Raw genomic sequence first — 26,125 nt, 5'->3', positions numbered from 1 at the left:
GCTGCCATGTAGATGCTTTAGTATTTTCTTGTTTTAGTTAAATTTGTCTCTTCTCTTAATACCAGTGTGGTGTGACTATGGGCAGTGGCCTTAGAAAGAACTCTTGGGGCCTACTTGCTTGGAAGAAGGTAAGCGCAAGAAGTAGCTAAGAGCGCTGCCTAAATTCAGGGTGTGATCAGGGAAGGGTAGGGTTGCCAGCCTCCAGGTAGTGGCTGGAGATCTCCCGGAATTACAACAGGTCTCCAGGCCACAGAGATCAGTTCACCTGGAGAAAATGGCTACTTTGGGGGGTGGACTGTATGAAATCATGCCATGCCAAGGTCCTTTCCCTCCCCAAACCCCTCTTTCTCCAGGCTTCACCCCCTAGATCTCCAGGAATTTCCCAATTTGGAGCTGGCAACCCTAGGGCAGGGTGAGGAGCTAATTTAATGTTTATTTAATTGGAATTGATGGCTATTCCGTATTGGTGCCTGAAGACTATCTGGGCCTAGCCTGGGAGGAATCTGGGGGCTTTGAAAGGCGTTGGAATGGTATGTACAGCCCCATAGGAGTTGGGGGAGGGGGGAGACTACAAGAACAAATACTGGCAGTGAGGTAGAATTGGGCAGCCTGCATGGCACAGCTGTAGCTGCCTTTAATTGGTCCACCATGTATTTCAGTATTGTCTGCTCAGACTGGCAGCTGCTCTCCATGATTTCCAATGGAAGTCTTTCACACCACCTACTGCCTGGCCCTTTAAAATTGAGATGCCAGGAGTGGGATCTGGGACTTCCTGCGTGCCAAGCAGGTGTTCCTCCGCTGAGCCATCGCCTCCTCCCCATCCATTATCAACGGACACCTGTTGAGAAGGCAGTAGGGAAAGATGGCACCGGGGTGTCCAATAGTAATGGAATTCAGTGTTACTGTCAAAATCACAGGTCACCACACAACTGGAGAAAGAGAAAGCAAATGACAATCAATTCCGAATGATTACTTTAAAAGACAGGAGAATGTTTTGTTTCACATTAATGAGTTTATTAGTTGCTGCCTGACTAAAATGTGCTCAAGTGAAAATTCCGGGGGGGAAAGTCAGTGCAACTTAAAATACCTCACATCATTACAAACTGTGATCAACCTGTCTCAAAGTAAACTTTCCATTTCCAGCAGCATTTATTGATTTTCTCTTTATGTTCATGTGCTGCTTCTCTGTCAAGGCTCTATGCAGGGCACTTTACAGTTTAAATCAGGAAAAGAGAGACTGTCTTGGACTATTTGCTGCTTTGGGGGCTCAGAGCAGGGCCAGATTCAAGTTCAAGAACACCTTAAATGCAAAAAAGATTTTCCAGGGTATACGTTTGCAAGAGTCAAGGCTCCCTTCAGATCTTATATCTGATGAAGGTAGCTTGACTCTTGAAAGCTTTTAATCTGGAAAATCTTGCTGGTCTTTAAGGAGCTGTTTGATTCGAATCTGGCTCTTCTGCTCCAGGCCAAGGTGGCTGCCTACCTGAAACTACCCAGCAGGGCCAGCATCTGAAGTTGGCATGGATGGGCAGCTGCCTGGCAAAGGGCCCATTGAGAAAATAGACAGTTGAGGAAGCACAGTGCAGAGACCAAAGTTCCTGTACGTATTATCCATGCGTTTCTCTCATGTCAGCACAGAGGCCCCTTCAACAGCACAATGGGCTGGATCCAACCATCTTTTCCACTGGTGAAAAAGGAAGCAGGGTAATTCTCCTTGACCACCAAAAAGACTATGGCCATTTCTCCACGGTCTAAAAATAGTGCGATACTCACGGAAGGCTGCCAGCTTCCTCGTGCGATACCATCCGTTTACAAAATGTCACAAACGTGATTTGTGGCAGCAGCCTTCCGTGGGTATCGCACTATGTTTACGCTGGGTATAGGGGACTTGCATGGTCAAAAGCCATGGTAACAGGGGATGTATTGGAAGGAATTAGGGGAGATTTTATTTATTTATTTAATTCAGTTTATATTCCGCCCTTCTCACAGCCTGCAGGCTCAGGGCGGATCTGAGTAATAAACGTGGCTGTATCCAGGTACTCTTTTAAAAACAGGCTCTGTTAAGGCAGAAGGGGAAGAAGGGAGCTGTGATTGCAGAGGAAAGTGGCCACAATGAGTGGAGCAGCAACGGGGAGGCATGGTTACCCCCAAACACTCATCAAAATCTGTCACTGGCCATGACCTCCAGGGGCGTCATGTCTCTTGCTGCTTTGAGCTCCTTAGTCTGGGCTTCTCTTTTTAGCTGCCTGTATTCAAAATCTGGGTTAAGTAGCTGCTGTAACAGTTTCGTATGTAGGGCAGCGGAACAGCCAGTGATCCTTGAGAACGCAAGTGCCAGGGCACCTGTTAAAACTCCCTAAGGAAGGAGACTTGGTTTAGAGTATCTGCCTCACCTGTGTCTGCTGTGCTAAGCATTTTACACTTTCCTCTGCTAGCTTGCTTTCCTCCTTAAAACAGCAGTAAAGCTTTTAAAATAAGTCTAAGAAGGGCTTTAGATGAGCTTGTTTTGCTATTCTCAAAGCCTCTAAACATCTCTGCTCTTCTGCTATTCATCCAGTTAAGCAGCGGGGTGCTGCGTAATAGACTTTGGCACCTAAAACATCTGAATTTATAATCCCATCAAATGAAGGATTCAAAATGTAAATGCCAGGTGTTGCTTAATTAGGGCAGCACCATTCTAATAAATGACCTGATTTCATGTTTTGGAAAGGGCATTGGTCTCAGAGTTGAAGGAAAGCAGATAAATTGGAATTTAGTGTGGAATCCTGGCTGTGATGTTGGGTGCTGGTTCTATTTATAAAGGAAATAAAGTTTACCTTTTTAAAAAGTGTAAAAATCTGAATATAGTTGATGTGCTGTGATGACCATCTTCATTTTCTTTAGCTAAGATTTGTTCTTCCTTTCTGCTTATTTTTAGAGGGTTAAGGGGGGCAGTCTATGTGAAAGCTGCAGGCATTTGCCTGCTAAAAGACACGGATGTTCAAAATTTGTCATAGTGAGATTGATTCAGATGTTCGTCAGACTTGACACTTGCGGAACCAAAAGCTCTCCCCCATTGTCATCTGGAGTTAGCATGTCATGGCGTTACGACCCTTGCTTGCTCTTGGGTAGATTTTGCCTTTGATCTTTCCCTTAACACCCTCTGGGTAGTTTGCTGCCACCAGGAATATTATATTCCAAGATATTTTATTTCAATTTTCCCTTTGGTAACGTTCCTAAGCGTCAGGCTCCTTCGTGGCTCTATGTGGCCCTGAGGATAGGACTGGGATATAGCAATGACAGCTACTCTGGGATGTAACCAAAACAAAAAATATACTTTTATTTTTTCAAGAAGCGTATCGGTTTCATACAAGTAGTTCTCGGTTCTTAAAGTTACTTCATTTACTCTCATTAGCACAGATCGCTTCTAAGGCTTTACACACAGTTAGCCTCTTTCTCTGACTCAATATTTCTCTCACAGGTGTGCTTAAAGTTACTCAGGCAGCCCACGGCTGGCCTCCCTTTCCCCGGCTGAGTGTCCTTTCACAAACTTGCTCAGTTCAGGCTCCACACAGGTTCTATTTCCCTCATAAATACTTGGACATACTCAGGCAGCACACAGCCGGCCGGCCTTCCTCGGACTGAACCTTTGGCTCTCCACCCTCAGTCTAAACCGCCTTCACTCCGCCCACACTCTCAGTCGTCAGCCAATCACATCACTCACTCATCCCTCTCTTTCACCCCCCTCTTCACCTGTCTCACGCCAAGCATTTAAAGATACATGCACACATTTACTTGGAATCATTACACATGGTTTTATTATACAAAGAAGGTCAGGTGTTGTTTCTGGGAGTTACTTTTTTTCAAGAGCCTTAGGAGCTACCAGTGGCAAAATGGTGGCTTGGTGGGTGGGACACAAAATGGTGGTTCACATAAAAATTACTGAGTTTCACAACAAGTCTGCTGTGCCTGAGTGGGGAAACATTTACTGTGCTTTACTTCCCCCAAAGTAAACCACCTCGCTACCCCCAAAGAGTAGCTTGCCCTGCAGGTGGAAAAATATATCCTGGAAGAGGCAAAACAGCTGCTTGGATGCAGGGAGGAAGAGCCAGTAGCACCCAGAGCAAGAGTGCATATGAAGGCAGCAGAGAAGAGGCAAACGGGAAAGAGTGCTGGTGCGGTTTCCCCATGCACAGCAGTGGAGGGAACGTTTGCTGCTACATCCATAAGCACAAAAGAGAAAGAGGAGAGAAGCTTATAGCAGTGGTTTTAAAGGGAAATATAAGAAAATGATTTCTGCAGCACTGGGGGTGAGAGGAGAGCTACTTTTAAATGCCTGCTAAGTGATTGGTCACTCTTGAGTGATGTTCTGCCCGTCCCTCAAATAAAGGCTGAAAGTGTAACACTTGCAGCAGCCCTTTTACACATTGCAAATGTTTATATGTGAGGGGTGCAAAATTGTTTTGAAGGCAGATGTGGTGAATGTGCCTCAGCACCTGGAGAGCTGCAATTGTCAGTGATTTCCCTTCCCCTATATGCATGCATCGTTACAAATGTGTGTGTTTCTGCCGTAAAGGGGGTTCATGTGTGTGTTATGTGCTATCAAGCTGCCTCTGACCTATGGTGACCCTATGAAGGAAAGACCTCCAAAACTTCCTATCATTAATAGACTTGCTCAGATTCTGCAAACTGGAGGCCGTGGCTTCTTTTATTGAGTCAAGCCATCTCGTTTTAGGTCTTCCTCTTTTCCTACTGCCTTCCACTTTTCCTTGCATTATTGACTTTTCCAGAGAATCTTGTCTTCTCATGATGTGACCAGTTTTGTCATTTTAGCTTCTAGGGAGAATTCAGGCTTCATTTGATCTAGTACCCACTTATTTGTCTTTTTGGCTGTCCATGGTATCTGCAAAACTCTCCTCCAGCACCACATTTCAAATGAATCAATTTTCTTCCTGTCAGCTTTCTTCACTGTCCAATTTTCACATTCATACATCATAATGGGGAATACCATGGTTTGGATTATCTCGATCTTGGTTCCCAGAGAGACATCTTTATCTTTAAGGATCTTTAGCTCCCTCACAGCTGCTCTTCCAAGTCTCAATCTTCTGATTTCTTCATTGCAGTCTCTCTTTTATTTATTTTATTTATTTTATCACATTTCTAGACCGCCCTCCCCGTCAGACAGGCTCAGGGTGGTTTAACAACAGTTTAAAACAGTAAAAAGATTATAAAAACATTAAAACATTATATCAAAACAATTAAAATTGGCGGGTATAAAATATTAAAATACAGCATTTTCCTGCATGGGTGGTGGAAGGTCTTCAGTGGTATGGCTGGCAAGAGGACAGCCTAGCCCCCACCAAATGGCTGGCGGAATATCTCCGTCTTTCAGGCCCGGCGGAAAGATAACAAATCCTGCCGGGCCCTAGTTTCCTCAGGTTTTGATTGATGATTGAGCCAAGAAATAGAAAATCTTGAACCATTTCCTCATTGTCAACTTTAAAATTGTGTAATTCTTCAGTAGTCATTACTTTTGTCTTCTTGACATTCAGCTGTAATCCTGCTTTGGCGCTTTCCCCTTTAACCTTTCATCAGTAGTTGTTTTAAGTCTTCTCTATTTTCTGCCAATAACGTGGTGTCATCTGCATATCTCAAATCGTTAATGTTCCTTCCACCAATGTTCACTCCACCTTCTTCTAGATCTAATCCAGCTTTCCTTATGATATACTCTGCATAGAGACTGAACAGGTAGGGAGATAAGATGTATCTTTGTCTGACACCCTTGCCAATTGGAAACCATTCTGTTTCCCCGTAGTCTGTCCTGACAGTAGCCTCTTGTCCAGAGTAAAGGTTGCACATTTAAAAAATTAGATGTTGTGGCACCCCCATTTCTTTTAAGACTCTCCATATCTTTTCATGATCCACACAGTCAAAAACTTTGCTGTAATCTATAAAACACAAGCCGACTTCCTTCTGAAATTCCCTGGTATGTTCCGTTAGCCATCATAAATTGCAATGTGATTTCCGGTGCCTCTTCCTTTTCTAAATCCAACTTGAACGTTTGGCATTTCTTGTTCCATAAATGGTAAAAGTCTTTGCTATAGAATTTTGGGTATCACTTTGCTTGCGTGGGAAATTAACATGATAGTCTGGTAGTTGCTGCACTCTTTGGCATCCCTTTTTTTGGAATTGGAATGCAGACTGAGTGTTTCCAGTCGGTGGGCCATTTTTTTGTTTTCCATATTTGTTGGCATATTCTTGTTAAGATTCTGATGGATTCCATTTCTGTAGCTTGAAATAACTCTGTTCGTATTCCATCTACTCCAGGTGCTTTGTTTCTTCCAATTGCTTTGAGTGCAGCTTTTACTTCACTTACTAGGATTTTGGTTCTTCATCAAAAGATTTTTCATCGAAAGTATCTGTCATCTTTCCATCTCTTTTGTATAGTTCTTTGGTGTATCGTTTCCATCTTTCCTTTATTTCGTCCTGATCAGATACTGTATTTCTGTGTTGATCTTTCAGGATCTCAAGCCATGGCTTGAATTTCGCTTTGATTTCTCGGATCTTTTGGAACAAATCTCTTGTTCTTCCTTTTTTGTTGTTGTCTTCTATTTCTTTGCACTGGTTATTATAATAAAGTTCTTTGTCTTTGTGTGAAAGTAGCTGAAAAAGGGTTCATACCGTTGCATTTTACAGGAAAAGATCAGTGTTGTTGTCTGCATTTTTTCATGTCTCCTGGGTCTACGTGAGAAAGGCAAGTGAGGCACAGCATGAAATGAACACACAGTAGCATTATGGTAAAACAAAATCATAACTGAAACCCACAAACTCACTTTAGTAAAATTAGAGAGGCAACAGTAATAGTAATCTAATTAAAAGTTGATGCTAGTAAAAATCTCAGAAGGATTTGAAGCAAAAAGATTGCCAGTAGTAAAGGGACAATAGCAGGGGCTGGCAACCTTCCTAGGGAAGACAGTTCTATGATGTGGATGCCCTCACACAGAATTAATGAAATATTCCATACTAAAGGATGGCCCAGTTCAGCCGATAAACATCTACTGGTGGCCCCTGGCCCTAGGGAGGTCCACGTTGCCTCGGCTAGGGCCAGGGCTTTCTCGGCCCTTGCCCCAACCTGGTGAAACTCTCTGTCTATGGAACCTGGGCCCAGGCAGATTTATTATCTTTCCGCTGGGCCTGTAAGACAAAGTGTTCCACCAGGCATATGGGGGTTGAGGCGAGCGGGCCAAAAAACTGGCCTCCTATGGGGGGGAGTGTTGCCCCCCCCAGATTGTTGTAATCTGGTAGCTGGCCGCCCTGCCCCACAGATGTGTTTTAATGCTTGGGTGATGTGACTGATGCTTTAATCTAATTTATGTAATTTGTTTGTATTGTATTTATTACTGCCTGTGATCCGTTCTGAGCCCGCATGCGAGGAGAGCGGAATATAAATTGAATTAAATAAATAATAATGAAATGGCACGTTAAATTGTTGTGCCCAGATCAAAAGGTACAGGGAGAGATGCGTGGTTGGGAGTGTTTCTTGCGATCCTCGTGTCCCTGTGCTTCCATGGAAAGGCACCCACAAATGGATGACCCTTTTAAAGAACCATACTATAAAAAGTAGCTTGATTATCAGGGCCTTTCTGAATCTGAACACATGTGCCTTATGGAAAGATCAGCCCCATCTACTATAGATTGCTGCCTTTTTCATGAGGAACATTTGGCTTTGTCCTTATTCCTCCTTGTCGCTAACATGATGGATGATCTGAGCCCGAACAGTAATAGCAGCTGTTTATACCTTCTCAGCAAAGTCACTGCAGAGCTAATATCTCTGCAAGAATCTCTGGGGGATGATCTCTTTTGTTTTTGTCCTAAGCAAGAGGACTCATGCTGAGGTGAGCTTCCACTATTTCATTCCTTTGCTGTTGATTTTCTCTCTTCTAGGTTCAAGACCGGCCATATCAACGGTGACCTGCTGATATACCACGTCTTGTTAACTTTGAAGCCATACTACGCTAAGCCATATGAGATCGTGGTGGACCTCACTCACGCTGGACCCAGCAACCGTTTCAAAACGGACTTCCTTTCCAAATGGTTCGTCGTGTTCCCAGGGTTCGCTTATGAAAACGTCTCCGCAGTTTACATCTACAATTGCAACTCTTGGGTGAGGGAGTACACCAAGTACCATGAGAGACTCCTGACGGGCCTCAAAGGCAGCAAGAGGCTAATCTTCATTGACTGTCCAGGGAAACTGGCAGAACACATAGAGCATGAGCAGCAGAAACTTCCGGCTGCCACCTTGGCCCTAGAAGAAGACCTAAAGGTTTTCCACAATGCTCTCAAGCTGGCCCACAAGGATACCAAAGTTTCTATCAAAGTGAGTCTTGTGTTATGCTGTCCCTCATTGTGTCATCAGGGCTGTATGAGTACTGCAGTTCTGCAGTGCAAGTATTAACCTCTGAATTCCTCATCCTCTTTTGTTTTTAACTTCTATTTTCATTCTGGAAAAATGAAAATACTAATATGTATCTTACTACTCTACTGAGCAAAGTTAGAAACCTTCCTCCACCTTAAGGAGCCCGACTTCCAATTTAAGTGGCTCTTTCTCCAAGAGATACATGCTACTCAGGGTTTAGAGTATGTGTAACCAGAATGTACTTGGATATTCATTTGTTCATTTGCAGCAGTTATACAATGCCTTACTGTCAAGGCACTTCCTGCCAAGGTAATTTACAATGCAAAATATTAAGGCAAAACAATGGAATGGAAATTCCCTGAAATCTTAAAGATGGTCTCTTCAGGAGCTGAGGTCCCGAGTGTTCTCTTCTGCTTTCAGCTAATACATAAATCAGTAATTTAGCAAGCCATCTGTATGAGCAATACATCAATATTCACAGTGTCTCCCTAAAATGCCTAACCCTCAGACTGTCTTGTTGAGAGCATCCCCTGCTCTTGAGAAAAAAATCAAAGCTCTCTCTGCTTTGTGCTCCTGCTTCCCCTCCTCCCCTAAGCGACTCAGAAAATCTTGTCCCTTCTGCTAATGAACCTCACAAAAATAACAGCTTTAAAAAAAAAAAAACAATTTGAAAGGGAAGCGCTGGAATTTATCACCCTGCCAATATATATGACTATTAACCAGCTTAAAGAAATTAATGGAAAATCCGTCTGACCAGCAAGGTTTATTATGCAATTTATATACTTTATTTCAAGAAAGTAACAAGGGAGGTTTAAAAAAGGATGGCAGGCGGGACCCCCGAGAATGGTGGAATAGAACTTCCATAGGAATATTTAAATCAGAGAGAATTGCTTAACGTTTACAGATGTTGTTATATGCCTAGTTGATTGATGAAAGTGTTTGTGGGTTCATCTAATTTTTGCTGGTGACATAAGAATCAAGAAGGCTCCTTTCGGAATAAAATGATGAGAATGCCAAGTTATCGGAAAATATTGGTAACAGATACATAATGCAAAATGTGAAATATTAGGTGTCAACTTGGAAATGTCTCAATAATTGTATTTATTAGGATATTGTTTTGGAAGAGTGTTTAAAAGCCAACTATATCTTTTGAGATATGTAATCGTGGCAGCCAAGATGTTACTCATTCAGGATTGGAAAAGACAGTTTTCCAAACATGGAAGCAAATTTGGCACGTCATGTGTAATGCGTAGGCTCTGCCCGCTGTGGCGCACGCCCCTCCGCTGTGATGCTGCGATGGCTGGCCGCCCTACCGGCTCTTCCTCAGCTCGAGGCCACCTTGCTGGCCCTATTGTCCACCCTCCGCTGTCCCCCTTTGCGGAAGATAGGGCTCCTCCATTATGACCTCAGAATGGCTGGGACCAGGGTGGGTAGCTCTCCTGTCCTGAATCCTGCCAGAAAGGCTGCCCTTAGCGTCAGGGACAAGTCTCTCTCACTCCTCCCCGGTCGGGAGTATGATCCCTCCTTTTATCCCCTCTCCCTTCTAAGGCCGGCCTTGCCCCGCCTCCCATCCACCCATACCCAGTGCAAGCCCTGGGCCAGTTGTGGCCACACCTGTTGCCTCCACCTGCCCCCTGGCTGGTCAATGGGGCCGCCTCCCTCAGTTTCCTCCACCCCCAGGCCTTGGGCGGAGCCTGGTCCTCCCCCAGGCGGCACCGGCCTCTGTCTGCCCTTTGGAGGCAGGGCCTGGCCATCTGCTCCTTCCACCTCTAGCCGCACCCTCCTGGGGCCCGGCACCTGGCCGTCCCTCGGCCTGCTGGCCTTGGGTAGGCCTGGCTGTTTCTGGCACAGTGCCGCCACGAGCTGAACCCTGTGGGGCCGGGATCCTCTTACTCTCCTGCACTTCGCCGCAGCCACTGCTGGACCCTCCGTCATTGATGGGGAGCACCGCAGCCAGGCATGGCATCTCGGGGTGTCTTCCCAGCCCTTCCATGCAGTTGGCTTGCTCTGGGAGCTGCTGTGGGGCCCGGCCGCCTCCTACGGCTTCAGTTGTGTGCAGGCTGGGCTGGCTGGCAGCAGGGTGGGGTCCTGCTTCAGTCGGGGCACCATCCCCAGGCACACACACACACTCCGTGGAAAAGCGGCTCCAGGTGCTTCGTCGCTGAGTATCCTTAACATGAAGTCACTGTTGGCATGCTCCCGGCCAGGTCTGTGGCATATCCAAAAACTAAAAGACAAAAGAGACAGGTACCATCTCAGTACTCGGGCATTGTGATCTTTCATACGGGCCATCCATAGGAGGAGGGCATGGTCCGTCACCAAAACAAACGGGTTGTCCGTGAGGTAGTTTTGTAACGTCCCGGTGGACCACTTGACCGCCAGGGCCACTTTCTCCAAACTGCATATTTTTGTTCGGCCAGCTGCAGATTGTGACTCAGGAACAAGATGGGGTGCTCCTGTCCATCAAACTCCTGGGTTGGTACAACCCCGAGGTCCATGTCAGATGCATCTGTCTGCACAATAAAGGGTCATCCAAAATCAGGATTTCAGAGGATGGGCACCTGGGAGAGAGCCGTGCGCAGGTCTTTGAAGGTGTGCTGACGAGCTGATGTCCACTGGACCTGGTTGGGCTAAATCTTCTGCAGGGCATCCGTCAACGGGCTAGCCCGGTTCACAAAGTTCATAATGAATTTACCGTAGTACCCGACCAGTCTCAGAAACTGGCAGAGCTGTTGCTTCATAGCTGGGAGCAGGCAGTTTTCCAGTGTGGCAAAGCAGCAACGATGAATCCCAGGTACTTAAGCTCTTGAAATCCCAGGTGGCTCTTGTAGGGGTTGGCCTTGAGTCCGGGGGCCCATAACGCCTGAAAGACTTGCCGAAGGTGGTCCAGATCAGATGTCCAGTCCAGGCTGTAGATGAGAATATCGTCAATGTATGTGGCTGTAAACCCCTGGCATTAGGACAAGGTGCGATTCACCTACCTCTGGAAGGTGGCTGCGGCTCCGTGCAATCCAAAGGGCATGACCTGGAAGTGAAACAAGCCTTGAGGGGTGGTGAAGGCTGTCTTCTCTATGTCCTCAGGTGCTGTCAGCACCTGCCGGTAACCTTTGGTGAAGTCCAACACTGACAGGTACCGGGCAGTCCCCAATTGGTCAATCAGGACCTCAGCCCAGGGCATACGATAGGCATCAGACATTGCCAACTTTTTGACTTCTCTGTAGTCGACACAAAATCGTATGGATCCATTGGGCTTGAGGACCAGTACGACCGGGCTCCTTCAAGCTCTATTCGAGGGTTCGATCACCCTAACTGTGGCATATCTGCCACTTCCTTGCCGACCACCTCCCACTGCTTGCAGGGCGCCCAGGCCACCTGACCCCCAGGGGTTGATATGGAGTGGCTCACCAGCAACATCCACCTGGGGTGTGTTGAGAAGCTGTCAGCGAACTCTTGAAGCAAGGCCTGCCACCTCTGCTCAGGCTCAAGCTTGTCGCCTAAGACGGGTCTTGCCTCAGGTTGTTCCTCCACCATCCACGGGAGGGCTCCGTTGAATGGTTCCATCGGGTCGTCCGCCAGCTGGCAACCCTGGGTTGGCCTCGCCCGCCATTCTTTCATATTTTTAACTTGCAACCTCTTGTACTGCCAGGGGCCTGGCCTGCACTCCATCTTGTAGCACAGGGGCCCCAGGACTTTGGTCATTGTAAATGGCCCCTGCCAGGGGTCCCCGGCCGTGCCCGGCCCAAAGGCTTGGCGGTGTATCAGGACTTTGTCCCCCACCTGGAAGGTACAGAGGCGGGTTCCCTGATCATACCACTCCTTTTGGGCAGCCTGGGCCAACTGCAAATTGCGCTGGGCTGCCACCCAGGCTTCTTCGAGCTGCTCCCATAACCGCCGCACATGCTCAGTCATGGGAAGTCCTGCCTGCCCAGAGCTGGGCGCCCATTGACCTTCTACCACCTCTAGAATGCCTCATGGCCTCCACCCATAGATCAGTTCAAAGGGAGCAAACCTAGTGGATGCCTGCAGAGTCTCTCATACCGCAAACAGCAGGGGGTCGATAAAAAGGTCCCAGCCATTCGGGTGCTCCCTGGCTACCCTCTGCAGCATCGCCTTGAGGGTCTGGTTGAATCTCTCCACCAGCCTGTCCATCTGAAGGTGGTATACCGTTGTGAAGATTTGGCAGACCCCAAACATGCGACGAAACTGACGGGTGATGGAGGCTGTGAAAGACGTGCCGCAGTCCATTACTATTTCCTTCTGTAAGCCCACCTGGGCGAAGAACCGCAACAAGGCCCAAGTCACCCCCGATGCCTGCATGGAACGTAGTGGAAAGGCTTCCAGGTAAAGGGACACATAGTCCGTCAGGACCAGTAAGTAGCAGTAGCCACAAGCAGTCTGGGGCAGCAGCCCCACAAAATCTATAGCTATCTGCTCAAAGGGCGTGCGTATCACTGGCAGGGGGGCCAGTGGGGCCTGTGGTGGTGGTCTGCTGGAGGCTTGTTGGCATATGGAACAGTTCTTACAAAAATTTTTGACGTCCTGGGACACTGAGGGCCAAAAGAACCAGATGAGGATCTACGCTAGCGTGTTGTTAGCTCCTTGATGCCCGGCCCAGGCGTGGTCGTGGGCGTACGTCAGAATTCTCTCCCGGTAGGTCTTTGGCACCAACAGCTGTTGAGCCTCGGTCCCTCGGGTTTTGGTGAGACAGAACCATGTGCCCCCCTCCACCACCTGGGGGTAGCAGCTAGCCCTCCACCCATCCCGGATCTCCCCTTCGCTCACCGCCATCGTGTCTCTCAGGGGCTCCAGGGTTATGTCTTCCTCTTGGAACTGGCAGAAAACAGGGTCTCTGGACCAATTCCCCAGGCACTCCTATGGTCCAGGGTCCTATGGTCCATCTCACTCCTCCCTCTCAGGAGTATGAGCCCTCCTTTTATCCCCTCTCCCTTCTAAGGCTGGCCTCGCCCTGCCTCCCGTCCACCCACACCCTGTGCAAGCCCCACCACCTGGGCGTTGTGGCCACACCTGTTGCCTCCACCTGCCCCCTGGCTGGTCAACGGGGCCACCTCCCTCAGTTTCCTCCACCCTCAGGCCTTGGGCGGGGCCTGGTCCTCCCCCAGGCGGCATCGGCCTCTGTCTGCCCTTTGGGGGCAGGGCCCGGCCGTCTGCTCCTTCCCCTCCAGCCCTGCCCTCCACGGGCCTGGCACCTGGCCTCCCCTTGGCCTGCTGGCCTTGGGTAGGCCTGGCTGTTTATGGTGCTGCGCTGCTGCGAGCTGTGCCCCGCGGGGCAGGGCTCCTCGCCCCCTGCTTCTCCTGCGCGGCGCCGTCCCCGGACATCATAGCAATGGATAAATTATTGGTTCTAAGACAAAAAGATCTCAGTGACAAGGACATCTAGACTTTTCACACAACACTTGTTACCTTTTTTTTTTCAGTAGCAGAACAGGTTTTCTAACAAGGATGTTAGGAAAGAACTTCTTGTGTTGATATAAACTTTGTTTACATTGAGAAGATCTTAGTTAAGTGAAAAGTAAATAAAAGGAATGAGAGAGAAAATGGTAAACTGGATTTCTAAAAAAACCCTGCAATAATAGGCCTGAAGCTGTGCATGGATAATGCCTGGTGAAGTCTTGCAAGCGGGGGATGTGGGGGTGGGCCTTAGATGCAGCCACCCCCACCCCAAGTTCCAGAAGAAAAATATGTAAGACAAGCTGTGAAAATTACCACTGTCATGTAGAGGTTTCAGAATTCATTTTGATTAGTGAGGAATTTGTGGTATGTTTGTATGGAATCGGGCTGCAGCGGGCACCCCGCAGGCCCGTCGCCGTCTGGTTTGCTTCTGTCAGAGGTGCCCTGGCCCAGATGTGGCTCCTGGGCAGGTTCTCCCCCTCCTCTCCTGGTTTAATATGCATCTCTTCCTTGATCCTCATTTTATCTCTAACACAAGCTCACCTGCTTTCTGTGCCTTTTATTGTCTTTTGTGCTTATATACCACTCTTCTAGACAAATTACAGCCTTACTCAGAGTGGTTAACAAAGTCAGTGTTATTAGTACCCCACGATACAATTGAGGAGCTGGGGCTGAGAGGAGGAGCTTACCCAAGGCCACCTTCTATATTCATGAGAGTAGCAGGATTTGAACCATCGGGATAAAAGTGTTTATCAACAGTGAAATGGCCATGAGATACACCTGTTGCTCCTCATCTCCAAGGGAGGAATAGAACAACACCAGAAATTTCTAAATAACCTTATAAATACTAAACATGGAAAATATAAACAGAGAGTTAACTGATGGGGGATCCCTGCTTTTTTTGTTTGAGGAGAGAAAATAGTGCAGATCCCAAAAAGTACAATCGTTTTAGAGGTGCATCCTGAAAAGCACGAGAAGCTTAGAAATGGCTCCTGCTTCAAAACGGGTAAAAAGCACTGCCTCAATCTGCTTAAGGGAGCTGTAGTACGTAATCCTGTTTCCTACTTTCATTTGTTTTTCAGGCGCAGGCTAAAACCTTCCCATTTTCTTTTGCTCTTTCTGCGCAGGTTGGTTCTACCGCCGTCCAAGTCACTTCTGCGGAGCGCACGAGAGTCCTGGGGCAGACAGTCTTCTTGAATGATATTTACTATGCCTCTGAAATCGAAGAGATCTGCCTCGTGGATGAGAACCAGTTCACCTTAACCATTGGCAACCAAGGCACGCCTCTCACTTTCATGCACCAGGAGTGTGAAGCCATTGTCCAGTCCATCATTCACATACGGACACGATGGGAACTCTCGCAACCGGACTCGATCCCACAGCACACAAAAATCCGCCCCAAGGATGTGCCTGGGACACTGCTGAACATTGCATTGCTCAACCTGGGAAGCTCAGACCCAAGTCTACGGTATGGATCCATTCATTTCTCCTGAGCATTTGATGCAGGAGCTACTTTCTTTAAGGACTTCTCTGGTGACTCAGAGATTGGGCAGTCTGTCCAACTGGAAGAACCCCTCTCGTAGTTCATAGGCAAGGGCTTGTACTCTTGGTGACAGGGCTTCTGCTTCCTTCCCCAGACCAGCCCTGTCTTGCTTGCAGGCAGCAGGTCTTGTAGTCAGAGCAGAATGCAGCAGTAGGTTTTTTGAAAAGAGAGGTGTACATAGCTAGAAGCACCACTCAAGGGACACGGCAGCTGCTGTTCTTTGCTCTGGGGCTGGAGGGTGGCACTGCAGCCCTGTGTGCATTGCTGGGCATATGCAATGGTTTCCTGAACTGGCCGGGTAACCACTGTTGTCATCTTGCTAGGAAAGGACTGTGTGTGCGCGCGTGCCTCACCCCTACCAAAAAATACCAGATCCAATCCTGGCACAGCCTTAAAAACCCCAGCAGGGGTTGCCATACGTCACTATAACTTGACAGTGCTGTCTATCACCACCAGTCCTGGCACAGTGACTAGGGTAGGGGAAGGTAGGCAGCCTGGGGCAACACTGGTTTGGGACCTGTGGAGATTGCCCTATGCACAACTTTGTGAATGGTCTGTATGTCGATGACACTTCTCTCCCTTCTTGCCCCCTGTTGGCTCGGGAGTTGGATTTGGGGTCTGTGTGCTGGTTTGCATGGTAGCTCAGGCTGGGATTGCCACCCGTGTGAGACTAGACATACTAGCCCTGATTAGTGCCCCTCCATCAGAAATACGATGAGTGGCTGTTTTCAGACAGAAGCACCTTCAAAACTGTGGAACTCCCAAAGGAGGCATTCGTTGCACTTTCCCACATTGCAGTGGAGGCAACTAGCCCGTGGCTGTGCTTTTTCAGAAAGCTTTCGGGGGGGGGGCCTCTCTGTTGCCTTGCCGTGGCTGGCTGCCCCCCCGTTTCTTAGCTCAGCTGCTTTCTTTTGTGGCCTTCAACTAACCGCTGTGCGATTTTAGTCTGTGTTTCGTGTTCTTGGCAACCCTTTTTGAAGATTTTAATTGAAAGGTAGGGTACAAAGTATTTTAGGAGTGAAAGAAAGTGGAAGATTTGAAAATAGCTCTGAACTTAATTTTATGAAATTGTTTTCTGAAGATAGATTTTGCAAGTTCCTACCCGAGGAAATATTTTTTTTAAAAAATGCATCCCTTATTCTTTGTTGCAGGTCCGCAGCCTATAATCTTCTCTGTGCCTTAACCTGTACCTTTAATTTAAAGATAGAGGGCCAGTTACTGGAGACTTCGGGTCTGTGTATCCCTGCCAACAACACCCTTTTTATTGTCTCTATTAGTAAGACTCTGGCAGCTAATGAACCACACCTTACATTAGAGTTTTTGGAAGAATGCATTTCTGGATTTAGCAAATCTAGTAAGTAGAGTTGTTTTGTTTCTTCTCCAATGTGAACCATGAAAAAGTTTGTTTTTGAATGTGTACATAAAAACCTCAACAAAGATACACTATTCCAAATTGATCTATTCATGCTATTTCTTGCTGCTTTGAAATCATAGATGTTCTTGGACATCATCAACACCTTATAATGCTTTCTGCTGTTAGCAGCTATAATGCAAATAGACCCTCCGAGGAAATCAAAAGAGCTTATTAGAAACCAGTTCTGTAGAATTGGGGAAGAGATGCGTATAAAAACAATAACCCTCACAAACTGGCCACATGATACTTACTTTCACATCTGATGCTTTCATGGAGCCCTGGACTCCCTACGCCAATTGTGTGTCCGTAGAGGCAAGCCGTAGTGTCCCACAAGCATCCGTACTGGAACTGGTTCTGTCAGCTTGTCTGTAAATGAACTGGAATTAGGGGTTGAGGCAGTGTAAGCTGACAAGCTTGCAGACAAAGTCCCAGAGAATTCAGAATGGAGAAAACTTCAGCATATTGTGATGAACTCTGGGAGAATCTCGCCAGCTTGGAGGAATGGTGGCAACATGGGACAGGAAACTTGCATTTATTTACCCTGTGGCATTGTTTATTGAAATGCCCTTGATACTGACTGTGCTAATCTTACACTAAGTAAACCACCTTGAATCTCAGTGGGAAAGATGGACTATAAATGACATAAATAAAATAAAGTTCAATGTAGGTAGCTGTGAGGTGATGCACTCTGCCACCAAAAAAATGTATACTCTGATGGACTCTGAACTGGTTGAGCCTAAGAGGAAAAAAGATCTTGGGGTTGTAGTGGGTGACTCACTGAAAATGTCAGCACAGTGAGTAGCAGATGTGAAAAGGGCAAACTCCATGCTGAGTAGTACTAGGGAAGAAACTGAAAATAAAATGACCAATATTGTGATGCCCTGTATAGATCTATGATGTGGCCTCATTTGGAATACTGTATACACTTCTGGCCCTCGTATCTCAATAAAGATATTACAGAGCTGCAAAAAGTGCAGAAGAGGGTAGCCAGTACAACGATGGTGTTTTCTATAAGAAAAGGCTTTTCAGTTCAAAAAGAAGACAACTAATGGGGGGTCATGACAGAGCTTTATAAAATTATACAGAGTTTGGAAAAAGTGACTTGATAATACTTGAATGCAGGGGTGCCTGATGAAGTTGATGGGCAATAGATTCAGGACAGACAAAAGGACGTACTTCTTCACTCAATGAGTCATTAAATTGTGGACTTTGCTGCCATAAGCATAGATGGCTTTAAAATGGGATTAGTCAGGTGCCTAGAGGAGAGGTCCATCGTTGGCTGCCAGCCATGCTGACTAAAGAAGACCTCTACCTTCTGAAGCACGAAACCTCTGAACGCCCGTGCCAGGAGGAAACAACAGCGGGGGCTGGGGGGAGGCCGGGGCCTCTACGCCCTCTTGTTGGCCACCATGTGAAATAGGATGCTGAATTAGATAGACCGCTGCAGTAAAAGAAATGTGGAGAGGGTCTGTGGCTCAGTGGAAGAGCCTCTGCTTTAGATGCAGGTCCCAGGTTTAATCCTCAGCATCTCCCGTTAGGAAAGGACCAGGCAGCAGGTGATGTGAAACCCTTTGCCTGAGACCCTGCCAGTCTGAATAGGCAATACTGAGCTTGGTGGACTAAGGGTCTGATTCAGTATAAGGAAGCTTTATGTGTGTTCAAGAAATACTTGTTTTGTTGGTGTTTATAATTAAATACTTAAAAATACGTTACGTAAAGATGTAATGCTGTGGGGTATAATTTTCTGTCCTGCAGTCCGTTCTTCAACAGCTGTTCTCTTGCTCCTGTAAATGCCCCTGCTGGCCAGTAGTTGCCCATCCACCCTGTCCTGGAAAACTCTTTCCTTTAGCATGCCCCTTCTTCTCATTTCTGTCTTCCATGAGCTTTCCTTTTTTTCTTTCCTCCTTCCTGTTGAAGTCCGTGTTTTGTTGGTGAGGTTTGTAATCATAACAATTTTTCAACAGTCCTATAGTTTTCTGAAAAAGTAAATACAATATGTCTTTAAAGTTCCAGTTTTGTTAGCAAGGTCATCTCATGGGTTTTTGGCTGCTGCACAGAAGGGGTTTCATTAGCAGGGGAACCTCCAGCCCACCCGTATGTCGGCTCCTGTGCATCTTCTGTATCCTGCTCAGTAAGAAGAGGGCTCCGGTGCCAGGCAGTGCGCAGAGCCCAGTGCCGTGCCAAGCCACTCCCTCTGAAGCGCTGTGAGCAGGATGAGGTCTTTGCTGGGGGCTGCTTTTAGGGAAACCTCCCTCCACCCTCCCTCCAAAAAAGAAGTTTGCAAGTGACTTCGCTTTTTAAACAAATGCTTAGTCTTTTCGAGCCGGCAGTCTCTGTCGAAATGTAGGCAATGTCCAAATGTAGGGAGCTGATATGTTTCCAGGGAACAGTTTAAAATGTATGTGAGCTTTCCTGTCTTCCCTGAATTACAAGATTATGAAGTCCAAAGCACAGAGTAGCTAGAAATCCAGCTGTACCGATAAACAGATCCTCCTGAGCCCAGAGCCGTTGGCTTTGCTTATGCACAAACATACGCCTGTAGGTTGCTAACACTACTTATTTCATTCTCTTGAAGGCCCGTCCTGCAGCAAATGGGGCGCCTCTGATTCCGCTGTGAGGATTAGTCCTCCTCAGTGGGCACGTGAAATAGCTTAAAAGCTTTTCTGGGAGAATTCCTGTACACAGAATGCTAGAAAACACTAGTATAATACCTATAATTGACTCAGTTCAAATAGCCCGATATACGCGCACCATAATTTGATCAAACCCCAGTTAGCTGTGTCAGTTGAGTGTAGGCAGTCCAACAAAACCGGGCTTGATCATTGGCACCAAACTAGGATTTCAAGTAAGTGTTTGTTAGCCCCCTGGCCAAAGTACGGCCAACGGCATAGGAAGGAGATCCTCGCTGCTTGGCCGTGGGAAGGAGGCCCCAACCCGAACTGACGCGCTAAGAAGGTTTGCAGAATCTTGTTTATGACAGATACTGTTTTATTTATTTTTTATTTAATTTTATCTGTATATCTAATTGTCAGCATGGCCCCATCTGAGGGCACTTAAATCCATGAAAAGACAAGACAGACCTGTCTACAAACCTGAGAAGAGCCCCAGGTTTGCAGAAAAATCTGAAATTAAAAAAAAAGGGGGGGGGGTAAATTTCCTTGCCCAAATAGAAGCAGCGCAAATAGCTTTCAGAAACAAACATACTCCCAGTGTTGTGGCCATTGCTAGGCAATCACAACAGTATTGCTAGCTGTGAAACTCTGTCTTCAGTGGTCCCACCTCCCATTTCCCCAGAGTGTTCATGGAAGAGCCACAAAATCCATAGCCACCCTATTGAAGGGGACCTGTATGACAGGGTGAGGGGACAGCAGGACTCCCTGTATGACAGGGTGAGGGGACAGCAGGACTCATGGGGGCAGCCAGTTCTCTCCACAGGTTCGACAGAATTCGTTTATGTCCTGGGCCACTGAGGGCCAGAAGAAGTGTATCAGGGCACACGTCAGTGTGTTTGTGGCCCCTTGGTGCCCAGTCCAGAGGTAATCATGGGTGAAGCCCAGCATCTCTTGGGGGTACTTATGGGGGACCAGCAACTGCTTCCTCTCATCTCCCCAGTAGCTGACTTGCCTGTGCCAAACCCCTCCCTCCTGCCTTGTGTGGGGTAGTCATCCAGCCCACCAGACATTTTGGACCACCCCTTCGCTTACTGCCACGCTCTTGAATAGGGTGCGGAGAGATTCCTCTTCCTGTGCTGCTAGGAACTCAGGATTGGCTTACCAGTTCCCCTGCAGTCCCATCAAGTCTGTCACTGGGTCAGTGGCTGGGGACTCACCTGTGGCTTTTGTAGGAAAGGCTTCTGATGCGTCCTAGCAACACCGGATCGGGCAGTGCTGGTACCTGGACCAGGTCCACTTCTTGCATCAGGCTCCAGAACATCGTGCGTACCACTGGATACTGCTCTGAGTGGTAGTGGAAATAGGCGACCGGCTTCATCTGGACCACCGGGAGTCCAGGAGGGAGTAGGTGTGTGCAGATCATGGGCATGGAGCTACCGCTGTCCAGCAGGGCAGACAGCTGGCACTCGTGAATGGTTAGTGTGATCACCAGTGACAGGGAGGTGGGATGCAGGTAGGGAAGGCCTGGTGCCAACTGGCATGACATTCCATCCAAGGACAGTCATGCCAGTAGTGTCTGTACTGCCCACGGGTGACGCATGGGCCCGCGCTCCTCTCAACCTTGCTGGCCCCAGGATTCTCTAGAGGGCTCACAGTCAGGGGCAGCTGGGGCTGATGCTGTCTGCTGTCACTCCTTGGGGCGATGCCAGGATGTGGCCCCTCGGGCCCAGCCCGGTTTGGAGTCTTCCATGCCGCCCCAACCCATACCACTGAGGCTCTGGCCTTTGGGGTGTGCTGAGTCCTTCGACTGGTCCCGAGGCTCCATGGCTAGGAGGTTTTCTAGTAGTCTGGTTGCCTCCTTCAAATCTGCCGGCTTGCTACAGGTGACCCATTAGCTGCTGGGTGTCAGCCAAGAGGGGCTGGAGCAACTGCACCAAGACCACCTGGTCTGCTATCTTCTTCTCACCCTCTGAGACAGGCTTCAGCCAGCGGTAGGCAGCATCACACAAGGCGGTGAGCAGGTTCCGGAGCAGCCTCCGTTCTTGCAGGTAGTGGCCCTAAACTTTTGGCAGCACGTTTCCGGCAATGTTACATACCGATCCAAGGTGGCATCTTTTAGTTTCTTAGTCAGCTCCACCCTCTTTTGGGAGGGCCTTCGGGGCTGCTTGGGCCTTCCCCATCAGAAAGGGGCCAATCATAAATGCCCGCTGCTCCTGTGACCACCGGGCAGCCCTCAGTGATGCATCCAAACACCTCCAGGTAGGTGCCAACATTGTCTTCAACTCTTGAGTTTTGTTAGCTGAAATCTTGGGCTCTCCCTGCTCTGAGAGCCCCTCTGGCAGCTCCGGTCCCCTCCTCCGGCATTGGTTTGCCCTGGCTTGCCTCCTGTGCACGGCGCAGGTCCCTCACCAACAAGGTTTGAACCTCTCTGTGTTGCTGCGTTACATCTCGCACCTGTCTCTTCCGATGCTCGACCAGCCACTGACCAAACTGTGCCAGATCCATGGCCCTGGGATTGCCAGGAGCTGGTTTGTCAGATGCTGTCTCAAATGTGGAGACTGCCTCCATCGGAGGGGTTGGCATCAGCAGTGTGGGTACCCTGAGGAGAGGGCAGGTGCTAGTCGACCTCGGTGGGGTGGGTAACCTGGGGCGAGGCTGGTTCATCGCAGGCCAAGTGCCTGCATTCTGCACTGTGTTGTAAGATTCCACCTCCTATTGTCCTGCCTCCCGGTCTCCCTCCAGTGTGCTGGCCTCCATTGTCCACTGGGGAAGGCGTCTCGGGACTCGGAGAAGGGGGGTTTACAGCACCCCCACACCCTGCCTCCCCTTGAGGCTGCCTGGCTTCCTCTCTCTCCCCCACCAGTGCTGCCTTGCACTTCCTCCCCTGCCTGTGGAGGACTTCTCTCATTTATACCCTCCTCAATCCCAGCACCCTGCCCCCACCCTGTGAGATGGGTAGCCAGCTGGGCTAGGGGAGGCAGCCGTACCTGGCGCAGTTTGGAGGCAAGCCCCAGCTGCGTCAGGTTAGCTGCTGACCTGGCTGCTGGTCGGGGACTCTTAGAGCCTTGCTACAAGTGACATTTTACACGTGAAGGATAAAGGATCATTTTCGCAAGTCTTTCTGGGAACTGAAGTTCCTCTCCCCCACCCCTTTTCCTTTTGTTCCTTCCCCTTGCTGCCTGAAGAGACAGAGAAAGCCTGCGGCAACAGCAACTTTTGCAAATCGTTCCTCCAGTCACAAGCCTGTTCTCAGTGATCTTCGGGGCAGGCAGCTGCAACTTTCTCAGTTTTCTCCGGAGCATTCCCCTCCCCCCCCCCCAGCAAGACGATTTGCAAAAGCTGATGTTGCCGTAGGGTCGCTCTGTCTCTTCAGGCAGCGAGGGGAAGGAACAGAAGGAAAAGGGGTGGGGGAACTTCAGTTCCCAGAAAGACTTGCAAAAATGATCCTTTATCCTTCACATGTAAAATGTCACTTGTAGCAAGGCTCATAGAATCATAGAATCATAGAGTTGGAAGGGGCCATACAGACCATCTAGTCCAACCCCCTGCCCAGTGCAGGATCAGCCTAAAGCACTCCTCGCCCCTCCTTTCCCCTTGCTCTGGCCCCACTCGGCCTGGACCCCATGGCAGTTGGCCAGCAGGACCACTCCCTGCCCTGCTGCCTCCCTGCCCTCAGAGAAGTGTGGGCTGGTGCATGCCTGGCATGTGGCCACAGCAAAGCTTGCCACAACAGCCCTCTCCCTCCAGGGCCTTGCACCTCCTCCATCAGTGCTGAGTCACCGCTGGCCCAGACGGGCTCCTGCCCCGGTGCTGGTGGCAACGAGGCTGGCCTTGTTGGGGGCTCATTGAACATGGGCCCGTGTCGCAGGCAACAGAGCCTCTTCCTTAGCTCCCATCCAGCTGCTGGAGCTGTTCTCCTCTCATCCCTGCATTGAGTGGACAGAGTTTGCAGTGGTGGAGCTGGGCTGCCCCTTGACTCCACCCACAGCAGCAGGGGCAGAGACGGATGGCTGCTTGGAGTCCAGCCCGGGTGCCAGGCCCGGGTGCCTTCAAGCCTTTCGTTTCTGTCAACAAAAGGCAGGGTGATGGGGCAGGGCACTTTCCAGGGCAGTTTGCGGAAGACTTAAGAGGACAGGCCTGGCAGCAACCACTGAGTGACTTGCATGACTCAACCAAGCCTGGCTGCTTGCTACTATCCTACAAACACCACGTGATATAGTGGTTAGATCTGAGAGACCCAGGTCTAAATCTCTGCTCTGCTGTTGGATCTCACTAACATGTTTCTTAAGTTTTGTATTGAGGATAAAATGGAGAAGAGGTGAGTGATAGAAGCTGCTTTGGATCCTCATTGTGGAGAAAGCAGGATATAAATAAATATAGATGAATATAAGGAGGCAGTAAAAGGTACGCAGGTTGATTGGCCGGTGGGAAGTCAAGAAAGGTGAGGATTTGAAGGCTGCTAGGAGGAAGAAAAATAACGTGGGGAGGGGATTGGAGAGACAGGTGAGATGCCTCCGAGCCGTCTTTGTGGATTCCCCTCTGTCTGGATATTGGCACCATATGTGGTGTTTCCAAGATAGGCGATCAGGGGGAGAGCAGGGGGGAAAGCTTGAAAATGGGACAGGTAAAGGTAGGTTGGCTGGTGGGTAGAAAGGAGAGAAGCAGGAAAAGGGGGGACTTTCAGGAAAGGGAAAGAATAGGGGAGGAAGAGAAATGAGATTCACTCCCTCCATGCACATGCATACAAGTCTTGTCGGTCCCCTGCCTGTTTATTATTATTTTTTTCAAATTTTTGTGAAAGTGCCTCTCTCGGCCCAGGATCCAAAGGTCTATGTAACACTTATCAAAAGAATCAGTTCTTCTGATGAGCTTTCAATCAAACAGTGGGGAATCACACAGCCTCCATTAAACAAGACTTTCCCCTCAGTTCTCTCCCTCAGTTAGAATATATGGTAGCTTGTGTAAAGGCTTCCGAGTTTGCTGCCATAAGGCAAGTTTTGAGGTGTGTGAAGGGGATACTAAGACAAGAGCTGAAAAGGCACAGCAAGGATGGTTTATTTATGTACAAGAGGCAGGCTAAACTATTACAGGTCTGCTAATCACCAGTCAGACCTAAAAGCAGACCTAAAAACCTAATAACTCTTTCCTCTCACAGAGGTAGAGCTAACCCCACCCTGCACTCTCAAGCAAGCGGAGCTGCATACAAAAGTGCCTGCTCTCTTCCTGAGGCAGACCGGAGACCTTTGGCTGCTGCCCTTCCTCTTTCACCAGCCGTCTAAGAGGAGATTGCCAGGCTCAGACCCTAACAATTGATCAGCTGCTGTACCTTTCAGGGGCAGGGCAGCCTCCTGTCCATCGCAGTGGTTGTCCAGTAAAGTTGTTGACTTCTTAACAGTTCCCAGGCATACTTTTGAAAGTTCCCTCATCTTCATAAGCCATTTGCCCATGCAGCCTGATGGACGTCAGTTCAAGAAACAAGAGTTCAAAGCCTCCATGGGCACTTCCATAGTTCTTTGAGTTCCAGAATTCGTTCCCTTTTCCAGTAATCCGCATTACGAGACTTACAGCTTCTTGTAGGTAGTGTGTTGCTGACTATGCACACTGTACTTTTTCTAAAACCTGGGCTTTGTTTTCAATACTATCAAACTTTTGCACAGGATTCTACCAGTAACGAGCCTCACTGGGCTTACGGTTCACTGCAATTTTTTATTTCAGGTATTGAATTGAAACACCTTTGCCTGGAATACATGACTCCTTGGCTGTTGAATCTGGTTCGTTTCTGCAAACACAATGATGATGCCAAACGGCAGCGAGTTACAGCGATTCTCGATAAACTTATCACAATGACCATAAACGAGAAGCAGATGTACCCTTCCATTCAGGCCAAGATCTGGGGGAGCCTGGGACAGGTGCAGAATTTTCCATTGTTCACCTCTATGATGTTCATGCAAAAAAAGATTCAGCTGATGTTCCTACAGTCACTTGGATATTAGCAAACAATTTTGCTTCCTGTTTTGGCATGGTTGCAAATCCATGTGGGGAAATGGTTTTTTTGATTTCCTGTTCCTGTTAAACAAGAAGATAAAGCGGGATAGAAATGTTCTAAATAAATAAACATTAAACTTTCCTTTTTCTCAGACTTCTCCTTAGCATCCACGGGAGTTAAGGTTCAGAAAGCCCTGCTCACTGGGTTTTGTTGTTCATCCATACCTATTAGGGGAGACATCCAAATATTCAGAAATCTCCAGTTCAGCTGTCAAAATTGCATATGCAATTTGATATAGTTGAGGAAAGTTGGTGTTCGCTTTGCATGCATGATGTAGATGTTTTATTTTTTGTCTTGCCTAAAGCATAATTTGCAAAGTGTGGGGCCTGGTCTCAGAACAGGTATCAAGTGAGCACCATCTGCTTGTTTGTTTTAAAACATTTATATTCCACACATCAACGTAACTCCCAAGAGGGTTTCCAGTCGACAATAAGGGACAAAGCATAACTTTGATTTGCTTTTCCATTCCTCCCCACGCCTTCTCTTTATCCAAATCTCCTCTGTCTGATTTGGATAGCTTGCAGTTTGGCCTCATGATCCATAAGGACATTATACCTTATAGTACCGTAAGTTCTGCTGTGACTGTTAGCTTCCCCACCCTGGTTCATCCGAAGGGGAAGAGCAGGGTGGCAGAAGAGAGGCGAGGGTAAGACATGCCCTCCTGCTACACAGTTGGAGACATGCTTGCTTATTTTGTTGACTTCCT

General features: G+C 48.1%; 1 protein-coding gene across 2 annotated transcripts in view; it reads left to right on the top strand.

Moving 5' to 3' along the window:
• The window catches only part of NF1 (neurofibromin 1), a 290,705-nt gene that overhangs the window by 194,998 nt on the left and 69,582 nt on the right, over positions 1-26,125 (top strand). For both annotated transcript variants that reach the window (XM_055001104.1, XM_055001103.1), the window contains 4 exons: positions 7,924-8,356; positions 14,932-15,272; positions 16,499-16,701; positions 25,089-25,282. In XM_055001104.1, the coding sequence (XP_054857079.1) occupies positions 7,924-8,356; positions 14,932-15,272; positions 16,499-16,701; positions 25,089-25,282 (1,171 nt within the window). The remainder of the gene's footprint in view (positions 1-7,923; positions 8,357-14,931; positions 15,273-16,498; positions 16,702-25,088; positions 25,283-26,125) is intronic.

The sequence above is a fragment of the Eublepharis macularius genome, chromosome 17 (assembly GCF_028583425.1).
Source record: "Eublepharis macularius isolate TG4126 chromosome 17, MPM_Emac_v1.0, whole genome shotgun sequence".
NCBI classification, from domain to species: domain Eukaryota; kingdom Metazoa; phylum Chordata; class Lepidosauria; order Squamata; family Eublepharidae; genus Eublepharis; species Eublepharis macularius.
The sequence above is the reverse complement of the archived record's forward strand: the minus strand, read 5'-3'. Positions and strand labels throughout refer to the sequence as shown.